Source organism: Sorex fumeus, unplaced genomic scaffold (genome assembly GCF_029834395.1).
Source record: "Sorex fumeus unplaced genomic scaffold, SorFum_2.1 ptg000043l, whole genome shotgun sequence".
NCBI classification, from domain to species: domain Eukaryota; kingdom Metazoa; phylum Chordata; class Mammalia; order Eulipotyphla; family Soricidae; genus Sorex; species Sorex fumeus.
Window position 1 is genome coordinate 6821848 of NW_026606100.1, and position 16969 is coordinate 6838816.

The 16969-nt window shown below is 44.4% G+C and overlaps 1 protein-coding gene across 2 annotated transcripts in view; it reads right to left on the reverse strand.

Moving 5' to 3' along the window:
- BMS1 (BMS1 ribosome biogenesis factor) overlaps positions 1–10056 on the reverse strand; it is a 32808-nt gene extending 22752 nt beyond the window's left edge. The window contains exons 1-8 of one of the 2 annotated variants that reach the window (XM_056120756.1): positions 10004–10056; positions 8297–8512; positions 6445–6635; positions 5328–5407; positions 4757–4945; positions 3752–3894; positions 2701–2822; positions 1834–2027 (exon numbers count right to left, since the gene is read on the reverse strand). In XM_056120756.1, coding sequence (XP_055976731.1) covers positions 1834–2027; positions 2701–2822; positions 3752–3894; positions 4757–4945; positions 5328–5407; positions 6445–6635; positions 8297–8472 — 1095 coding nt within the window. In that variant the 5' untranslated portion in view covers positions 8473–8512; positions 10004–10056. The remainder of the gene's footprint in view (positions 1–1833; positions 2028–2700; positions 2823–3751; positions 3895–4756; positions 4946–5327; positions 5408–6444; positions 6636–8296; positions 8513–10003) is intronic. The other variant, XM_056120755.1, reaches the window with a different exon arrangement.
- Positions 10057–16969: the final 6913 nt, after the last annotated feature.

Here is a 16969-nt window from a genome sequence, read left to right on the forward strand (position 1 = left end):
AGGTATGAGCCGGGGGTGTGGGGGCGACTAAAACCTCATGGGAAGGGGGGCGTTCCGGTCCGTCCTTCATGCCCTACCGAGGTCACCAGTCGCCCCCCACAAGCGGCTCTCCAGAACAGCCACTGTCCCAGAAGCACAAGGACTTATGGAGCAGAAAAGTGAACGGACTATGCGTTGATCCAGGCCATCAAGTCTGCCGGAGGGGAAAAGGTGTTGTCCCATTTGCCCTCTCCTCTCTGGAAAGAAAGATGGCGGCCACATGGGAGCCTTGTGGACAGCAGGTATGAGCCGGGAATGTGGGGGCGACTAAAACCTCATGGGAAGGGGGGCATTTCGGTCCGCCCTTCACGCCCTACCGAGGCCACCAGTTGCCCCCACGAGCGGCTCTCCAGCACGGCCACAGCCCCAGAAGCACAAGGGCTTAATGCAGAACCCAGCAGCTTGGAGCAGAAAAGTGAAAGGACTATGCGTTAATCCAGGCAATCATTTCTGCCCAGAGGGGAAAGGGTGTTGCTCCCTTCCGCCCTCCTCCCTCTGGAAAGAAAGATGGCGGCCACATGGGAGCCTTGTGGACAGCAGGTATGAGCCGGGGGAGTGGGGGCGACTAAAACCTCATGGGTCGGGGGGCGTTCCGGTCCGTCCTTCACGCCCTACCGAGGTCACCAGTTGCCCCCCGCGAGCGGCTCTCCAGCACGGCCATGGCCCCAGAAGCACAAGGACTTAATGCAGAACCCAGCAGCTTGGAGCAGAAAAGTGAATGGACTATGCGTTGATCCAGGCCATCAAGTCTGCCGGAGGGGAAAGGGTGTTGCCCCATTCGCCCTCTCCTCTCTGGAAAGAAAGATGGCGGCCACATGGGAGCCTTGTGGACAGCAGGTATGAGCGGGGAGTGTGGGGGGAACTAAAACCTCATGGGAAGGGGGGCGTTTCGCTCCGCCCTTCACGCCCTACCGAGGCCACCAGTCCCCCTGCGAGCGGCTCTCCAGCACGGCCACGACTCCAGAACACAGAAACCAATTTCTTAAGTATCTGACTTTCAGTAGAAATACTTCCAGGGTCAATAGGTAAAATAGCAGAAATCCAAAACCAACATTTAATTCTTGAACCCAGCTGTAGAAAGCAAATCACTTCACAATGCTTTTTCAGCATGTCTGATTTGGGGGGGGGGGTAAACTCTAAATAATAGTGGTGAATCTTTTATTGAAACAATGAATCTAATCAAAGCAGATAGAGTGTTAACTAGAATTCATCTGCCTCACAGGGACGGGGAGGGGTGGGGGGTGGGGTTTTATTGGGGTTCTTCATGGTAAAAAATAAGTATTGGTAAAGGGAAATGTGTTTGATATTTGCATGACTGAGACATAAACCTGAAAGCTTTGTAACCTTTCCCACAGTGATTCAATAAATAAATAAATAAATAAATAAAAAATATTAGCAGATAAAAACGGAATCGTCACACCTTTCAAGTACCCCCAAGAGCTGAAAAAACATTAATTCTAAGCAGAATATGCCACATATATGTATTCATATATAATTAATATCATACACCAAATAATGTGTGTATGTTTAGAGAAATAGGAAAACATTGAAGAAAACTGAAGTTCAGTCTTTTGGTATAAAGGGATAATCACTTGGCAATGCTTACACTGAGACCTGGGCTCCCTTGTGCAACCTGGCACGGAGGTATGGCAGACAGAACTTAATGTTGAGCTGGACAACTAAGTAATGAGCGGATTTATAATACACATTGGGGCCTTTGTCACACATATGACTAAAGATACAAAACTTCAGTGGATAAAGGCTGATGCAATGACTCTGTCATTTTCCTCCTACCGATTCCTGGAAGCCATGGCTGCCACCAAGGTCGACATAGACAGCATCTTTGTCATACAGCACACCACCAACTCCCGAGAGAGGGGCATACACCAACTTCTCCTTCTCATTCAAACAGCGCTTCTTTTGTTGTTCAGGAAGTGCACAGGGGTCGGGGAGGAAACTCACATCACTTACAGCAAAATCCCCTACACCTGGAAGTGGATTACACGTAGAATGTTTATCAACTGTCAGCAGAAATGACAAGTTTACCAAGTGTCAACAGAAACTGTCAGCAGAAATGACCCATCAATGGAACGCTTCAACAAGTAACGAGGGTATCAATTGACACAAGCACCGTCTCTCTTGCTGGGCCATGCTGAGCAGAGAGGGCGCTGGGTCAACTGAGCTGGCTGCTACAGGTTATCTCAAAAGTTTCTAATGAGTGGGTGGAAAGACAGCACAGTGAGCCAGGTGATTGCCGTGCACGAGGCAGATCTGGGATTGATACCCGACATCCCTTATCCCTGAGCCCCACCAGGAGTAGTCTCTGAGCAGAGCCAAGAGTGTGCCCTGAGCAAGGCTGATGTGGCTCCAACCTCCTCCCCCCACCCCCCAAAAACTCCACCAAAATCAAAACTCTAATATGGATCTATCTTATTTGCCCATTTCTCTTTTGTAGGGCGCGTGGAAGAGCACCCCCAGCTCTGTGCAGGGAGCCATGTGGTGCTGGGGACTGAGCCTAAGGCCTCCTGCAATCAAAGCAGGCACTCAGCCCATCGAGCCGGCTCATCAGCCCCCACTTTTCAGTTTCCTTAAAAGATAGAAGTCATCCATCACAAGAATTCTACATAAAGAGCTCATTCAACAACCAGAAAAAATGAATACCTGGTATGTGGATTTGGCTTTTGTTTTTCAAGTGTGCTCCTCTTAAATAACCATAAAGAGATACCTTTCGGTCACATTTGTTATTTGTTCGAATATCTTCTGGGTTTGTCAAATCTTCCATCCTACAAAATAAAAACCAATCACAGAATGCTGAATTTTCTATAAATCCCATGCCATGGGTAAACGATGCACTTGCTTTCACCTAGTTCACTAAACATGCTGTTTAGGAAATTCAGAAATAAATGAGCAGTTTACCATCTACCGAAAAAAAAAAAAAGGAGCCATAAGTCTCCCAAATGCTACTTAATTAGGCCCAAAGTGATATATATATATATATATATATATGTAGATATAGATATATAGATATATATATCTACCAAAGATGTGAACATAGACCTGGAGCTGGGAAAGAGTAAACATCCCCCCCCCCCCCCAAAAAAAAAAAAACCCTCGTGGAAGACAATTTAGCTTTGATCTAGAGTTTTTCGAGTGCCTTGATTCTTGAAGCACAGGGCAGATATGGGTGACGAGGCACTATGGCACAAAGATCGTTTTTGCTGAAAAGTAAAGCTGAAAAAGGAGGTGGAGCCACATTCTACAAGGCAAACTGGTTCAACCCTTATATTTTTATAAACACCTTATAGTTAATTTACTCCTAAAGTCACTGTATCCTAATGATACAAAAAGAAGTTACTTGTTCCCCACTGTTAAAAAACATCCTAACCGCTGTGCTATTGCTCACAGGCCAACCCGGCTGACCCGAGTTTGATTCCTTCACCCCTCTCGGAGACGCCAGTAAGCTACCGAGAGTATCTCGCCCGCACAGCAAAGCCTGGCAAGCTATACCAGTGACATATTCAATATGCCAAACACAGTAACAACAAGTCTCACGATGGAAACATTACTGGGCCCACTCGAGTAAATCAATGAACAGTGGGAGGACAGTGCTACAGTGTTAAAAAAAAAAAAAAACTCTACTAAAGTTTTTTCCTAACCTTTTTTAGCCTTGAAATACATGGGAGATAAAAAAACGTTTACATTCACTTTTTACCTGTCCGCCAGGATATAAGGATGAGAGGTTTGCCATGTAAGAGGCCTAAACTTCATAACCGTAATAAAACGTCCCAAGTTGTGAATTTCTTGGTTTTGGTATTCTCCGTGCACCATTCCGGAGAGGTAGAACAGTTTGGCACCCTAAATGGTAAGAAATGAATATATTTCAATTAAGTCTTTGTTCGAGTTCGAGATAGCACAGTGGTAGGGCGTTTGCCTTGCACGCAGCCAACATGGCCGACCCGAGTTCGATTCCTCCGCCCCTCTCGAGAGCCCAGCAAGCTACCGAGAGTATCTCGCCCGCACGGCAGAGCCTGGCAAGCTCCCCGTGACGTATTCAATATGCCAGACACAGTAACAACAAAGTCTTCAATGGAGATGTTACTGGGCCTGCTCAAGCAAATCGATGAACAACGGGAGGACAGTGACAGTGACAAGTCTTTGTTAATTCTGTGTCAAAATAAAGGTCTCCAAATAATCGTAAGAAATAAGACTTCCAGCAAACCAGTGAATCAATGTGTCAAAAATTCTCTGGCTTCTTTCAACACTCATTAGCAACGGCTGCACAGAAGCAGAACTGAAAGTACATTTCATTTCAATAATGATCTCTGGTCAATCAACGACACCTATCCGGAATTAATATGAACACGTGTCAGTGAAGTTTCTGGAAACCAAATAAAATCTGAGCTTCAAGAGTCATAGTGCTCTGGAGGAGGAGAGAGGAATGAGACAGTATTTGTGCACAACTATTACTGTTCTATGAAAACTTCTGCATAACTTTAAATCATAACCATTTAAATCAGACAGCGCATGGTACCCAGAGGTACAGAGACAACTGGGATGCCGAGAGGTCTTGAAATAGTCTCTAAGGCAGTATTCCAGTGTCTATGAACAGATACACAAAGAACATTCAAGAGGAGAGTCCTATAGAAGTGTTTTATCTCTCTTACTCATTCTATTTTTAAAGACAATATTGTTATTAATAATTTATTCTTTTCCTTACTGGGTAGACTTCTGTCCAAAACCTGTGTTTTAATCTCTTCTTTGTCTTCTTGAGTTGTTTATTATATTTGAAGGAATCAAGATGAGTGAGAATGCCCATAATTTTAGGAAAGCCATGTACTTGGCAGATATTTAGAAATTCAAATGTTTCCATTTCAAATCCAAAGCTGGCATCGATGAGCATCAGAACCTAAAAGAGAAGATTCAAAGGAAGCCACTGACAAGAGACTATCAGCAAACACTGGGCCAAATGTATTTTTGGAAACTGAAGTTTTATATAAACACAGCCATGTTAACTCACCTATGTATTGTCAATAGCGACTCATGGTCCTATATTGCAAAGACAGCTATTTTAATGAGTTTTAGTTGGCTGTGTTCACTACAGGTTTTCTGTTTGTGGTTTGCTTTTAGATTTGAGAGCACATTTCACAGTGCACTTTCCACTACAACAACAGGAATAATTACCATACTCAATAGTTCTCTATAACAAAAACTTTCCTTATTTTCAACATGGAACAATCTATAATGGTGCTCTACATCCCCATTAGAAATCATGCTACCCTCTGACTTACCAAATCTGCTACTTTAGCCAGATCAATCATCATGTTTATGTCACAATCACATTCAATAATGGTCAGTCTGCGTTTTTTACCTACGAAGTGAAAAAAGCATTAATTTTATTTTAAAACACTCTTCAATGAATTATAATTATTATTTTATATGCATCTAGTAGAGCACCGTACACACACCTACAGGAGTACACAAGTTCATTTTTGAAGAAAACAGAATCAAATAAAATAAATTCCATCTTGTAAAATAAATTTCATCTACCCACATGAATAAAATGTCCTGAAAGATAAAAGTCCTATCAGAACAGGCAGACAAGATAGGTACCTCTTGACTGTGATCCTGGTTCAGCAGCACCACAATGCTTCTAGTTCTGGAAAGTTTCCCAGGCTCCCATTACTGCTAAAAACATCCTTACACCTAGTTTAACAAGTGTTCACTCAATAGTCACTGTAGCACTGCACTGTTCTTCCGCTGTTCATCGATTTGCTCGAGCGAGCGGGCACCAGTAACGTCTCCATCTGTGAGACGTGTTACTGTTTTTGGCATATCAAATACGCCACAAGGAGCTTGCCAGGCTCTGCCATGCAGGTGGGATACTCTCGGTAGCTTGCTGGGCCCTCCAAGAGGGGTGGAGGAATCGAACCCAGGTCGGCCGCTTGCAAGGCAAACGCCCTACCCACGGAGCTATCGCTCCAGCCCTCACTCAATAGTCATTACTTCAAAATGAAGCTGCAACAAATCAACTAGGATAGGAATGCCTTAAAGAAAAGCTTTAATCCAACTATCTACAAGAGATCTCTCAGCACTGCTGTTTTTAGAAATCTGCTCCATTTTCCCCTCAGACTGAGAAAGATTTCCAGAGCTTTCATAAAGAGAGACAAATTCCCTCACTTACAAAGAAATGCAGTTCACGAGGGCAAGCAGATACTATGTGGTAAGTGGAGATGCTTAGCACAAACCAGCCACGAGTGGTCAGAATAGAACACTGCCCACATTACGGGCAACTCTGGGAATCTGCCCTTTTCTGAAACTACAGTCAACTCAGCAAGAGAGGCTAACATGAAGTGACAGGATTTGTTTAAACTTAGTAGTCAAATTTGCCACAGAAGATCCTCCTACCTGACACAATGGTTACAGGACCTCTGATCTCTGTCAGCTTCTGCCTGGTGAAGTTCCGTATGAGGCACCGGATCAAAGTACTCTTTCCAACTTTTGGAGGCCCCATTACTACCACCACTATTGGTGGGGGCTCTAGAGGGGTTCGATCAACCACTGGAATATGATGCTTTTTTGTCTTTAAATCCTGAGTCCTAGTTGTATAAAAAAATCACTTTTTCAAAATACAAAAGGCATCATGCTTTAAGAAGAGCAGAACATACATGTGGATGGACTGTGAATGAGGGCGAATGCAAACATCCGCATTAAGGAAAACAAACAACAGAATCACAATAGAGTGCTAAAAACTAAACACACCTTAAACGTGATTTCATCAGTTGACTACAACAGTTTAAAAAAGAAAACAAAAAGTAAACAACGAGGCAGTACCACAATGAGTAAGAGCAGAAGCTCTGGGGTTAAATTTGATCTTTTCTGGAAGAAAGCAATTTAACCATGGCTGGCTTGTTCTTCAAGCTCATGCTCTCCCTTGAACAAGTATCTTACTGTGTCTCTTTGCTTGTTTGCTCTTTCAAGCTTATACTCTCTCTTGAACACATATTACCTTCCTTCTCCTCCACTCACTTTTCTGGGGCTTGTTTATGGGCCATATCCAACTATACTCAGAGCTTACTTACTCCTAGTTCTGTACTTAAAATTATCACTCCTGGCAGACTCAGGGCACTATATGGGGTGTTGAACACTAAGCCTGGGTCTGCCACGTGCACAACTGTGTTTGATTAAACTATAAAGTTCAATAATTTTTCCAACTAAAAACTTGCTTTGATAAAAACTACCTTGTTTCACACACCAATTTCACATATAAATAATAATAAAGTCACTGTCACTGTCCACCCGTTGTTCATCGATTTGTTCGAGTGGGCCCAGTAACATTATGAGACTTGTTACTGTGTTTGGCATATCGAATACATCACGGGTAGCTTGCCAGGCTTTGCTGTGCGGGCAAGATACTCTCAGTAGCTTGCCGGGCTCTCTGAGAGGGGCGGAGGAGTCGACTTGGGTTGGCTGGGTCTGCCACGTGCAAGCAAACGCCCTACCCACCGTGCTATCGCTCCAGCCCAATAATAAAGTACACTACATATAGGAGCTGGGGAGTAGCTTAAAGGGCTGGAATGCAAGCTTTGCATGCATGAGATCCCTAGAATAATCCCTGTCACTGAATGATTCCCAGGCCCCAATGCACCTAAGCAGTACTTCACTGATAAACCGAGCTCAAACATTGAATTACCCAGCCTCCTGGTTGGCCATTAGTGGCTCTGTGCACCCTGAACACTTCTTGGGAGGTGCTCTCAAAATATATTTAAAAATTCAAGAACATGCATCTAACAATTTACAAAAGCTACTTCATACTAGATATAATTATATAAAACTGTCCAGAATTTAACCCACCTAGTCCCATTAATATTATTTAAAATTTAGCAGACGGGGGTTGGGCCATACCTGACAGTGCTCAGATTCTACTCCCAGCTCTGTGATTGGCTTGGAGGACCACAGGGTGCTGGGGACCAAACCTAGACCTCCTGCATGTAAAGCATGCTCTCATACCACTGAATCTCTTGTAACCCTTACAAACAAATTCTATAAAAGTCAAGTCAAGCTCCTTTCCTGGGCTAAAAAGGCAAATCGCTGTGCAGATGCTGCTGTCCAGGTAGCTAACAAGTTTTGTTTTGTTTTGTTTTTTAAATAGACAAATATAGTAAGAGTTCCTTGAGAGCTGGACCAGAGTCATGAACCCAAATGTTATCTGTTTAAGAAGAACAAATGATTCAGAACTACAGACTCCAGCCTAACACACCTGTGAAAGGAACGAGCCATCCGCACAGCAGATTGTACTGCAAAAGCTTTGGGGTTCCTTTTCCGGGCATCTTCCTCATCTCCAAGTTGCAGATCTTGCAGGTGTCGTTTCTTTTTCTTCTCAGCTTTGGGCCCACTGTTTTTCTTTCTGTGTTTCTTCTGGTCCTTACTCTCCATTGTGTCTCTTTTACCAATTCACAAGTAATGTTAATCTACACTGAATGGAGAAGGGTGGGGTGAGAAAAGCTTGGCATAACATATACACATTAATATATTTATGCATAAACATATACATACCCAACAAGGGTAGATGCTAGTACTATTGCAGTAGTCACTTTGCTCTATTATGCTATTAAGTTATCTATCTCTGCTTAGGTTTCCTTTTATTCATTGTAAGTGTCTACCCCGGTACTGTTTTTTGGTGTCAAGATGCAACCATTCTATGCTTTTCAACGTAGTCGCCACAGCCACATGTAGCTAATGAAACATAAAATGTACCTATGTACATTTTATGTAAATGTAAAATGGGCATGGAAAAACTAAATTCTGAATGTTAACTTAAACTGAAATAGCCATTACTAGTGGCGATCAAATAGAGTAAGACTGGAGAGGCAATTAGACAAACGAAGTTGTTCGTAAACAAAATATTTTCAAGATCAAGATACTAAAAAACGTTAATAAGTCATTGTTATTTCCAGTGTGGCTGACTATAGCACTGTCCTCCGTTGTTCACCGATTTGCTCGAGCGCGCACCAGTAACGTCTCCATTGTGAGACTGTTTTTGGCATATCGAATACGCCACGGGGAGCTCGCCAGGCTCCACCATGCAGGCGAGATACTCTCGGTAGCTTGCTGGGCTCTCCCCCGCGAGGGGCCGAGGAACCGAACCCAGGCCGCCCTACCGCTGTGCCAACGCTCCAGCTGACTGGTGGCGGGCTGCAAAACCTTCCAATCGTATGCCCTGTAAAGACCTGCAGACCAGTCAGATGACCAGCACGGAACTGGGATCCATCCCGGTTGATGCCGCGAGAACATGGGTTTGAACGAAGCTTACGAGTGACTTCTGGGGGGGTCCTGGAATCCAGGGCCCGTCGGCTGGGAACCACGGGACTGGCAGGTTTCTAAAGGAAATCGGGGTGCACGAAGCCCCAGGTCCAGCGACCTCCGGCCTAAAAGGGGGGCAGGAGGGGGCCGGAGATGGTGCGGTGACACTTCATTTAGCAAAGGTACTGAATGAGCTTCTGCACTGCCCGGAGAAGGAAATCGGAACTCCTGTCTCCTGTGCCGGGTGACAGGCCGCGGAGTCAAGTGCCCACTGCCACACGTGCCCAGCGAAACGCGCAGCTCGTCGACACCCGCAGACGGCCAGGAACTGCGGCTGCCGGTGGGAAATGTGGATCCTTGGGGGAAGGACCCTGAAGCCAACAGAGCCCTGTGGTCGGGGCGACAGCCGAGCTGCCCGCGGGGCCCGATCGAGCCTTTCTCCTCCGGGGCAGAGCCTGCAGCCAGGCAGGTCTGAGTTCCCCGGCGGGGCGAGCGGGCAGGACAACCCCCCGCCACACCCCCGCCGCCTCCGGGACTCCCGGGAGGAGAAGCCCGTCCGGGAGGACGCGCCGGCGGCCCCGACCACACGCTCCACTCACGAGGCGTGCAGAGTCCCGGACCCCGCCGCCCCTCCGCGACGACCGCCCCAGCCCACGGCCGTTACCGGGTCCACAACCGCTGCTGCTCCAGCCCGCATGGACGCCACCGGAAGCGGAAGTGCCCGCTCTGTGCGCAGACTCGCCGCGCCGACCGGAAACAGGCAGGTGAGGCAAAGGGTTCCGGCGCGGGGATGGTTTTGAGGCGCAGCCCAAAGGCAAGGTCAGGATGGGCCGAGACTAGCGCGGGCCAATGGCTGTCCTTCTAATCACCCGGCCCTCTCCAAACCCAACCTGGCATTCCAACTAGGCAGTCCTGGCACACCCGCCTCCCTCCACCCCCAAACGGGATCCTTTGGGACAGTGCGTCCAGCTAGCACTCTTTCTCGGTTGACAAAACTCAGAAGTAGCAATCCTTGGAATCCTGGCATCCTCCCCGGAGCACCGCACAGACACTAGGTCCCTCTGCTGGTCTAAAGGAACAGAACTGGGCTGGGAGTCACTCCTCTGGCTCGTGGTCACCATTAAGAAGGCAACGCTGCCACAGAGGCAGGGAGGGATGGGGGGTGGGGGGTGGGAGGGATACTGGGACCCGTGGTGGTGGAAAATGGGCACTGGTGGAGGGATGGGTACTTGATCATTGTATAATTGAAACCCAAGCACAAAAATTTGTAAGTCTACAACTGTACTTCATGGTGTTTCACTAATATAAATAAATAAATAAATAAATAAAAAGAAGGCAGCGCTGGAGCTTTGTGTGTTCCATCTAGGCTCTACTGCTTTCTCTAGTTTTGAGCGCACAGCCAGCTCCAAGGACAGGGGCACATCCACATAGCACGGAACAACGCTATTCCTTCTCTATCCCTGGGAAAGGAGTGGCAGCTCCAAGACATCCGCAATCAGACAGTGCATATAGTTTTTAGAGAGGACCCTGAGGCTGGGAATATTGAAACTTTGCTTTGCCAATCCATACTCTATGATCTTGAGCTTTCTTAACCCGGAACACCTTGCTGTCTCCATTCCGTTCTGCACACCAAACCTCGTTGAGAACATGCCAAAACTAGAAGACAGTGAAGTTGCCAGGGATGACGCTGGGCATGTCCTGTCATAATAAACACTGAGAGACACTTGTCTTGAAGAGTAGCAAGGAAATGGAGAAGTGGACAAGAACAAGTGGAAGCTGGGAATCATAGGCCCTGATACAGGGCACTTCTGAGGATATTCAACCTCAATAACATAATCCAATTCAAGAGGCAGAACCCTGGGCCAGAGCAATTATACAGTGGGTAAGGTTTTTACCTTTTATGAGACCAACCTGAATTCAATTCCCAGCACCCCAAACAGTCCTCCAAGCACTGCCAGGAGTGGTTCCCTGAGCAGAGAGTCAGGTGTTAGCCCTGAGCTGGCTGTTGGGAAAGGCCCCCAAACAAAAAGAAAACAAGCAAGAGAACAAACAAAAAAACAAGAGGCAGAACTCATTGATTTAGGTTCCCAATCTTCCACCGTGGGTGGGGATTGGGCCCCAACAACCCTGTTGCTCCTGCTCAAAACCATGGATTTAAAACTTCAGGTCCTGACTTCCAATTGCCCTGGGAATGGCTCCCACGGAGCCAGAACCCTAGGAACTTCTGATTTCCCTGTCCCCATCATCCTGGTACCTCCCCATCTTGTTGGGACCTAGTCTTGTCTTCAGGCACTGGATGATGTTGTCTAATGACAGAGATGACCCCTAACTTCATCCTTCTTTGATCCTTTGTCTTTGTCACCCATCCAAGTTCCACTCTTCCTCTGACATACCTTATAGTTTTCTTTTCTAGAGGCAGGTAGTGGGCATCTGTTTCCATTTGTACAATGATGGGCTGAACCAGTGCCTGCACTGTCTGGGTGTGCATGGCTGGTTGTGGTAGGAGAGCTGCCCTTCCTGTGTCTTCTGAGCGGCTCCTGATGTGTCTTCTGCTCTAGGGGACAAATACTACTAGATCATGTAGCAGCAATGCTGCATGTTTGTTAAAGCAGTCAAAAGATGCTGTGAATTCCCTGGGATACCCAATCCCCAACACTTGCTAAAGAGGCAGACAAACACTCAGTCTTCCAGAAATGGCAGGTGGTCAAGGGAGGAATGGGTGGTGTGTGTTGAAGACTTTATCTGTAGAAGATTTTTGTTTTGGATAGAGACTTTGTTGGAAACATTATGACAATTCCTATAATGAGAGGGTGCCCCAGTCATTGGAGCACCATCACAGCCTATGGCAGCTCTTTCCCTTGGTGCCTTCTGATCTCTGCTCTGTCAGGTTTCCTGTTCAATCAGGACCTTCCCTTGATCTTTTTTCGGGGTTAGTTCTGAATTACTCCCCTACAAGTGCTTATGTTGTCTGTACATGAACCTCTAGCTATGGGCAGACAAAAGAGAAGTTATCCACCGAGGCCTCACTCAATAGCCTCAGATCATGGGACTTTGCCTTAACATTTATCATGCGGTCTCCTTTCTCCTATCTTTGGAGGGCTTGGAGGTCTTGGGCAAGGAGCAACCACTGACTGCAATGTTGCACCCACAGAGTCAGTGTAATGCTTACCCACATCCTGTTCTAGGTTTCAGGTTGGGGGAGGCAGAGGGACTAGATGGGCAAGGGATGGGAATGGATTCTCGGAGGTCAATCTCTGATCTCTGACTATAAGCTCCGCACATCACCCACTGCACACAGGTCTTTCTTGAAGAAATAGCCTCAGACCTTGGACAATGCAAGACATAAGCTATGGGTCTGCCAGCTCTACCCCATGCATAGACATACAAATCCCCACTCAGTTCTTTGAAAAGAGACTCCTTGGATTGAATCAAAGCCTCAGCCAACCTATCAGTCCCATTCTATTTGGGGGTAATGCTTCTATCTAGGGGGTTACAAGATTTGTGGACACTGTCTATTCTGCTGGCTGCCTCTTGTGAATAATTGACTCCTGAGGAGATGGAAGCCCTGGAGGGCAGGATTGCTGGCTCTGTGCACTGGATAAAACTCAGTTTCTAGAAGTTTCTTGCCTAGTGGGACTCTGGTATAAGATCCCTCCAGACTATCACAGCTATCAGGGTCACCTTGATGGATGGCTTCCCTCTCCCCCTCTTGTACACACATGCACATAAACAAACACACACACTCACACACGTGTATACCAAGGATTCCTGGCTCTGGCTTCTTCCAGAACAGGGATTCCCAATCAGAATCTCAAACCCCCTTTCCAAAGGGAAAGTGGCTCAGGGCCAAGGAGAGAGAGGGGAAGCTGCGTCAAGAGGAAGAGGACTAAGGTCCATTAGCACAACCACCCCACTGCTTACAGACTTTTGCAGAGAGCCAGAATTCCAGAAAGAACTTTCCAAGAAAGACCCCATCTTCTAAGCTTCTAAGTCTTTCTTCTAAGTCTTTCCAAGAAAGACCCATCATCTAAGCTCACTGCTTAGAGGAGCCAATTTAGCCACAGAAAGGGGGACTGGCTTCCTACAAGTCGCAGCTGGTCTTTGAGTGACCACGGTATGATGTTTATTTTTCAACCTCCTTTTCGGTGGCCTTCTACCTGCCAAGGGTCTTCATGCTTCACATCTTGTCATCAGTCACTAAGGGCTTGAAGGTTTGATTTGAGCTCAACCTTCAACTTTCATCATTCTGCTTAGAAGCATACAATTTTAGACAGAGATTAAAATTTAAAAAAACAACATGCAGTCCACGTGTGTGGGAATAATTCCTGTATGATGAGGCCTGTCCAAGACAGAAAACACAGTCTGACATCTGGTGCCTGTTTCCCCAGCAGTGGCTCTTCCTTCATTCACACCTCCCTGTATGTCTCCACACCTTTGTGTTAGCAGAAACTGGACCAGATGTTCACCAGATGAGCCCCTTCAAGGAAGAGTGGTGATCAGGGCATACTCCCAACTTTGAGGTAAGAGTTCACTTTTGGTGATGCTCAGGGGACCATGCAGAGGGCCAGACTCCCAGATTGTACTCAGACTTTTTGAAGAATGCAAATGCACTCAGCATTTGAGCCTCCAAGCATTCTTGTCACATCAATATAATTCAAAAAGTTAGACAGACTTGGACTAGAGAAGTAGTATAGTGTTATGTTATCTATATGGATAATCATGTTATGTTAATCTATACTCCACAAATGAGTGCAGTCCTTCTATGTCTGTCCCTCTCTTTCCAACTCATTTCACTTAGCATGATACTCTCCATGTCTATCCAATTATAAGAAAATTCCATGACTTCATCTCTCCTAACAGCTGCATAGTATTACATTGTGTAGTTGTACCAAAGTTTCTTTAACCAGTCATCTGTTCTAGGGCACTGGGGTTGTTTCCAGATTTTGGCTATTGTGAACAGTGCTGCAATGAACATATAGGTACAGATGTCATTTCTACTGTGCTTTTTTGCGTCCTTGGGATATATTCCCAAAGTGATATTGTGGGGTCATATGGGAGCTCAATTTCTAGTTTTTGAAGGACTGTCCATATTGTTTTCCAGAAAGGCTGGACCAGTCGGCATTACCACCAACAGTGAAAGAGCATCCCTTTTTTCCCACATCCATGTCAGCACTGGTGGCTTTTGTTCTTTTGAATGTGTGCCAGTCTCTGTGGTGTGAGATGATATCTCATTGTTGTTTTGATTTTCATCTCCCTGATGATTAGCGGTGTGGAGCATTTTTTCATGTGCCTTTTAGCAATTTGTATTTTTTTTTTTTTGAGGAAGCTTTTGTTCATTTCTTCTCCCCATTTTTTGATGGGTTCGAGGTTTTTTTTTCTGATATAATTCAACTAGTTCCTTGTATATCCTGGATATTAGTCCCTTACCAGATAGGTAAAGGTAAAGGTAAAGGTATTGGGTAAATATTCTTTCCCATTCTGTGGGCTCTCTCTGTATTTTGGTCACTATTTCTTTTGAAGTGCAGAAGCTTCGTAGTTTGATGTAGTCCCATTTGTTTATGTTTGTTTCCACTTGCTTAGTCAGTGGTGTTTCATCCTTAAAGTTGCTTTTAGCTTCAATGTCATGGAGGGTTCTGCCTACACTTTTCTCTATGTACTTTATGGATTCATGTCTGATATTGAGGTCTTTAATCCACTTTGATCTGACTTTTGTGCCTGGCACTAGACAGAGGTCAGAGTTCATATTTTTTTTTTTTGCAGGTAGCTATCCAGTTTCCCCAGCACCACTTGTTGAAGACGTTTTACTTGTTCCACTTTTTTTCTGTGTTGCAGTTGAAATTCAAGTATTGCTGAATTGGATATATTAAGGAATTAAAGAAATCATAAATGATATATCAAGCCATTTATTGTCTTGGACAGTTACTCAAAAAATTGAAAAAAGTTGCTAGAAAAATAGAATGATTCAATGTAATTCTACACATATGTTCATTTTCCCATTTTCTAAAAATTTTTATTACTTAAATAAAGATTCCATAAAAATTCTTTGATTTTAAATACTATTTTCTTCAACCAGAAATACACAACTGTGATGAGAACTAACACTTTCCTTCCCTACTCCCCGTAGCCTGGGAAGGATGCAGACCTTGTTCCTATTTTCTGCTGCAGAATCAAGGATACTGACTTAGGTAGTCACCAAAATTCCACACTTGGTATGAATTGCTGCACTGTTTTTTTTAAATAGTATGAGCTGATATTATGACTTCCATCTAATGGCACCATAGAGCATTCAAACTCACAGAATTTGTTTAGATCTATTTGCAATGCTGAAACTGTTTAAGTTTGAATGACTCAGGGTCAAAACCTTGGTGCACAGGACAGTCTTGCCATTTCTTCTTATGTGGTCTCCAGGGGGCAGTGTGTGTTTGTGTTTGTGTGTGTGTGTGTGTGTGTGTGTGTGTACTTACATATTTAAAGAATATTTATTTGCTTTTATTGTTCAATTTATTTCAAATCTGTGCAACTGTACATGTAACAAATTAAGGTAATTACTCACTGGAACTAGTCTCCCACTACACATGCAGATAAAATTATAAACAGATGAGGGAAGGTAGAGTTGAATAATAGCATGTAAAATTAACCCAAATGAATTTAACATCTTAATTTCATACTACAATTGATAAGATTAATTTAAAAAATGAATAGCAATCTTCATAGCCTTGTATTCGGTATCAATTTCTTTAAATTAACACAAAAATAAACAAAAAAATCAATACATTGGACATCATCAAAATAAAAAAAAATTGTGCATTGAAGAATACTCTAAGTAGGTTGTAGAGACCAGCCACCAATGTTAGAAAATATTTACAATTTATATGTATTAGAAGGGTCTTTACTCAGAATGTATAGTGTTGCAATGCAGCAAATGAAAGAATAAATAACCAAGGATAAAGAAAAAAAGCACTAGACAGGCATTTTTCAACAGAAGATAGCCAAATGGACCACAAAGATAGTCAAATGAATGACAAAATAAGATTAGGTGTTATAGAAATGTAAATTAAAACCATGCTGAAATTCCTTTCATTGTGAGAAAGGGTAGAATGCAACTATTTGCAAATAAATGAATTGTTAGTCTCATTATTGGGAGAAATGAACAAAGATACAACCAAAGTCCAAGGCAACATGAATAGTTAGGCATGAAGTTCCTGGTTCAGTTATTCTATTCCATGGTACATAACCAAGAATTTTATAGAAGTGTTCAAACAAATGCTTGAATATAAATATCATAGCAACATTATTCACCTTTAGCAAAAGGTGCGAACAACCCAATTATCCATGAACAGATTAATAACTAAACTCAAAAAATTCTTTTCAAATAATGGGTGATTGTTTAGTCACAAAGAAAAATGACATATTATTGCTCCATGTGCTTCTTGATTACTCTGGAAACCCTTGTTCTGGGGGTAGAGAGTCACTAAAGAAGTCTGAGGGTGATTTCAGGCTGGGTTCAGCTCCATCTCCTCACGCTTGAGACCTGGACATTCCTACAGCTTCCATGAATCCTGTTATGTAATATAAAGGCCTCTTCTATGCATCAGAGCACAAGTAGGTCCTGTGGTTGCAATTGAGAACT